The sequence below is a fragment of the Carlito syrichta genome, unplaced genomic scaffold, assembly GCF_000164805.1.
Source record: "Carlito syrichta isolate Samal-C Ts95f unplaced genomic scaffold, Tarsius_syrichta-2.0.1 Scaffold288326, whole genome shotgun sequence".
Classification (NCBI taxonomy): Eukaryota; Metazoa; Chordata; class Mammalia; order Primates; family Tarsiidae; genus Carlito; species Carlito syrichta.
The window spans coordinates 20,025-24,930 of NW_007232422.1; the positions used below are offsets into that span (position 1 = coordinate 20,025).

General features: G+C 57.6%; 1 protein-coding gene across 1 annotated transcript; it reads right to left on the minus strand.

The window, feature by feature from the left end:
• Positions 1 to 935: 935 nt before the first annotated feature.
• On the minus strand, positions 936 to 4,900 carry CDK9 (cyclin dependent kinase 9). The gene is made up of 6 exons (XM_008053624.2): positions 4,826 to 4,900; positions 3,750 to 3,840; positions 2,785 to 2,951; positions 2,497 to 2,668; positions 2,223 to 2,371; positions 936 to 1,796 (listed from the first exon to the last, which is right to left on the minus strand). The coding sequence occupies exons 1-6, from the start codon at positions 4,844 to 4,846 to the stop codon at positions 1,431 to 1,433; spliced, it is 966 nt and encodes a 321-aa protein (XP_008051815.2). The 5' UTR covers positions 4,847 to 4,900; the 3' UTR covers positions 936 to 1,430.
• Between the last annotated feature and the right edge of the window lie 6 nt (positions 4,901 to 4,906).

Below are 4,906 nucleotides of genomic sequence, written 5' to 3' on the forward strand. Positions count from 1 at the left end.
AATTGGTTAAGACGAGATAATACTAGATCAGGGTGGGCCCTAAATCCAGAAGAATGCCACTGAGCAGAAAGGCAAGGCCAGGAGCCAAGGCTCACGCCTGTCATCCCATATAATCCCGGTGCTTCTGGAGGCGGAGGCGGGAGAATCACTTGAGTCCAGGAGTTCAAGAACATCCTAGGCAACATAGCAAAACCCCATCTCTAATTTTTTTTTAAAAAGGCCAAGGCAAAGAATGAAGTGACGCATCCACAAGCCAAGAAATGCCAAGGACTGCCAGCAGCTACCAGAAGCCAGGAGAGAGACATGGGACAGATACTTCCTTAGAGCCTTCAAGATGACAGAATACGCTTGTTACTTTGGCATGTTCACGGCAACTAGTTATGGCAACCTTTCTTCCTGGCTCCCCCTCAAGGTCTCTGCCTGCAATAGACACAGACAACTGACCTCCAGCATGCCCGTCCAGCTTCAGGCTCACAGAAAACGTGCCCCACCATGTGTGGCTCCTCGGAGGGTCCCAGCCATGAGCCCTCAATCCTCCCTCTCCCCTGACTTTCCTCCCACCCACTCCCCACTCTCCTCCAAGCTCCTGCCACCCCCCAGACCCTTCGAGCCTTCCACCCTCTGCTCACTTCCCCTCCCCAACCAGCAGCCCGAGGGACTGCCTTTCTCAGGTTACAGATCTGCATTCCGTGTCACTGTGCTCAGAGCTTGAACTCAGCTGCCGTTGCCTGTACCCTCCCCAGGGACCTGAGATCCCTTTGTCTGACCCAGCAAAGGACAGCGGGGCAACACGGTACTTCCCCTTCTGGAAGGCGCCCCAGAGAAGACAGAAGGCCTTTATGATGAACCGGGACAAAAAGGCAAGACCCCCAGCAGCTTGACAAATCAAATCCCAACGAGGTGGCTGTGGGGTGCAGGACAGAACACACAGCCACTTACTGAAAAAGCCAACTTTTAATGGTAACCAACCAGGCATGTCCCAGGACAACTGACCAAAAGAAACACAACGATCCTACGAAAGAAACCAAGAGTTTGTGCGGGTCCCAGTGCGGCTGAGGGTGGGGCCAGGAGTGGCCCACGCACAGACGGCCTGTCCCATCAAGCTTGTCATCCAAGAGAAGCGTGTGGAGGGCAAGGGGCCTATCCCCCCGCATCCCGCTGGGCACGCTGAGAAAGTCACGGGGGGGCGAACCTCTCCTCCCACCCACTCCTGCCTGGGCCCGTCCAGAAAGCCAAGGAGCAGGCGGCTCGGTGCCCTCGTGGCCTTCTGCCGACACTTCACCCCAGTCCACTCAGCTGGCTGCTCCCAGCGCCAGGGGTGAGGATTAAACAAGATACGCGCTAGAGAAGACGCTCAAATGCCCCACCATCTCCACCATGCACGCCACATAGCAGAAGAGAAAACAACGACCTCAGCAGGCCACGAGGTCTCAGAAGACCCGCTCGAACTCCGTCTGGTTGGTGGTGGCGGGGTTGCGGCTCTGATTGGTGGCCTGCTGGGTGATCTGGCTGCCCTTCCGGCGTGGTGGTGCCAGGTACTCAAACATGGACGTCAGGTGGGTGGACAGCATGCCCTTAAGGTCCGAGGGCATGGGGTCGGACCAGAAGAAGTCGTGGTTGAGGGCGTCATCGCTGTCGATGCGCTGCGCAGGGTCCAGCACCAGCAGCTTGTCGATGAGGTCCAGCGCGTAGGGGTCACGCACGTAGGCCTTCAGCCTGTCCTTCACCTTCCGTTTCTGGCCCTTGACCAGCTCCAGCTTCTCATACAGCTCGTACTTGTCCACGTTTGGCCACACCTGGAGGGGGGAGGGCATTGAGAGGGGGTGGAGCTCGGTCAGAGAGTGAAGGCTCGACCTCGGCCCAGCACCTAGAGGAACACCTTCTCCACGAGGGAGCGAGCCATCCAGGGTGAAGCAGCAGTGTCTGCTGGGACTCCGCACACGCCACGTGCCAGCCCTTCACACAAACCACCTGGAACATGGGTACTGACCCTGACACAAGCACACTTCTGTTTCACAGGAGAGAAACCCAGCACCGATTCGAATGCCTACTGGTGCCGGAGCTGAAACGTGAGCACAACCCGCATGGCCCTCAGAAGGCAGCCCTGTCTCCCACCAGCCTTTTCCCCAGAGAGGAGCCTCCCTTCTGTTCCACTCCCCACCTCCCCTGCAAGGAGGCTTGGAGCTCAGTGCCTGACGGGGGCTGGGACCGTGGCCACGCACCTCGGGAGTGATGGAGCCACAGAGCTGGCTGATGAGGGCAAGCTGGTGCTGCTCCGTGTTGCCCTGCATGATAGGGCTGCGGGTCCACATCTCTGCCATGATGCACCCAGCACCCCACAGGTCAATGGGGGGGCCGTAGTCCCGCTCCCCTGGGAAGAAGAGCGCCCCAGGAGGGCCCCTTGAGCCCGAGGGTCTCCTGAGGCTCCACGCCCCGGGGCCGGCGGCCGGGCGGATGCCTGGCCCCTGCCCCCTCTGCCCGCTCGGGAACCCTCACCGAGCAACAGCTCCGGGGGCCGGTACCAGAGCGTCACCACACGGTTGGTGTAGCGGTTGGGCTGGCTGTTCTTGGCCAGGCTGAAGGCCCGGGCTAGCCCAAAGTCAGCCAGCTTGAGGACCCCGTCCCGGGTGATAAGCACGTTGGCAGCTTTCATGTCCCTGTGCAGGATCTGCAGGAAGGGCAAGAGGGAGAGCTCAGCCGCCCAAAGGGGCCTGCGGCTCACCCGCGGCGTGGGAGCGGGACCCACTCCAGCCGCGCTTTCTCCTCCCGGCCGCTGCCCCGCACCTTGTTCCTGTGGATGTAGTAGAGGCCGTTGAGCAGCATCTGCATCACCCTCTTGATCTCAGACAGCGTGAACTTGACCAAAACGTTGCTCAGCAGCCCAGCGAGGTCATGCTCGCAGAAGTCAAACACCAGGTATATGCTGCCCTTGCAGCGGTTGTAGGGGGAGGCTGGGGCGGAAACAGCAGGAAGACGCGCAAGTCATGGAACCGTGCCCGACTCACTTTCCCACGGCCAGCCTTTTCGGCTTTTGGGTCAGGGTCTCACTCGGGTGCCCAGGCTGGAGTGCAGTGGCGCCATCACGGCTCACCGCAGCCTCGGCCTCCTGGGCACAGGGGATCCTCCTGTCTCAGCCTCCTGAGCAGACAGCCAGTTTCCCTCTACCCTCTCCACCCACGGACACCTGTGCCCCCCAGAGCAGCCATGTGTTCGTTCCTTCTTCACTGGCAAGTTATTTTCCGAGTGTCTCCTTGAGCCCAGGTGCTGGGGCAGGCCCTGGGGATGCACCAGCTCCCATGACAGAGAACCGAAGAAGCCGTCACCCCTGGGAGGCCTGAATCAAGAAGAGGCAACTGGCCGGGCGCTGCGGCTCATGCCTGTCATCCCAGCACTCTGGGAGCTGGAGGTGAGAGGACTGCCCGAGTCCATGGACTCAAGACCTGCCCGGGCAACTTGGCAAGACCTCGTCTCTACAATAGATAAAAAAATTAGCTGGGCGTGGTGGTAGGCATCTGTGGTTCCAGCTACTTGGAAGGCTGAGGCGGAAGGATCGCTGGAGCCCAGCAGGCTGAGGCTGCAGTGGCCGGGAGTGTGCTGCTGCCCTCCAGCCTGGGTGACAGAGTGAGACTCCGGCTCAAAAAAAAAAAAGAATTTTAAAAAAAGGAGGCAATTTAGATATCCTGTTCCAACTCCACAAACAAAATATTAGGTTACACACCTCATTTTCTCCCAAGATCCAAATAACTTACCTTTGGTTCGACAAATCTCAATCAAGTTGACCACATTCTCATGCTTTAGAAGCTGGAGGATCTTGATCTCCCGCAAGGCTGTGATAGGGAACTGGGCAGGAGAAAGAAGGGAAGTGGTCAGGCCTACAGACCTCAGAACTGGTCCTGGGATCTACATTAAAGAACACAGGTTGGGAGACAGAGACAAGATCATGAGCCCTGAACTCAGCTGTCTCAGAAGCTTCACCTATAAAATGGATGTAAGAGTAGTATGCAAACCTCAAAAACTTGGTTAGAGACAACAAACTGAAATCGTGCTACTTAACCACTTTGCTGCTGGCCACTAGATGCTCCATAGATTCAACCCTCAGAGTCTAGCTCTATAGCTGTTTTCCTGGCAACACAAATAATGGTTTTTAAAAATGCCCTGCTTTAGCAGGAAGATTAAGGTCTCTGAACTAGAGTGAAGATGGGTTGGAGGTGACTGGTCCTTTTAAACGCATTAAATAACTGATCATGAGTTGCCTTTTAAAAACCTTGCACGTGTCTCTTTTACATAAAACAAACTTAATCGCTAAGAAAAAGATTTTTTGGTTTGTTTTTCTGGGTTGGAGTCTCACTCTCTCACGGCTACCCTGAACTCCGAGCTCAAGGGACCCTTCTGCCTCAGCCTTCCAAGTAGCTACGACTACAGGCTCTTGCCACCATGCCCGGCCAATTTTCCTCCTTGTAGAGAGGAAACGTCCCCACGGTGTCCAGTCTGGAACGTCTGGGCTCCAGCAGCCCTCCTGCCTGGGCCTTTCCACGTGTCAGGATCACAGGCGTGAGCCACGCGCCCAGCCAGAAGAAGATGGTTCAAGGCTTCCTAACTTCCGAATGGTGTGCTCAAAGCCAGCACAAGCTCCCGGTCTTGGCCCCGACCGGGAAACGCCAAGTGCTCCAGAGCGTTTGAACGGAGGGCTCGGGTGGGGGCGAACTTCCCAACCGTGCGGAAACTTCCGAAGCCACTCCACGGAAGTGGACTCTCAAGCCGAGACGCGCAGGGGGCAGCAGGGGGAGACCCACCGAGGGTCCAGGGCGGCCGCACGCCGACTCACCCCCTCCTTCTCGTTCTCCATCAGCACCTTCTTCAGAGCCACCTTCTGGCCGGTCTTGCGGTGCTTGGCCTTGAACACCTC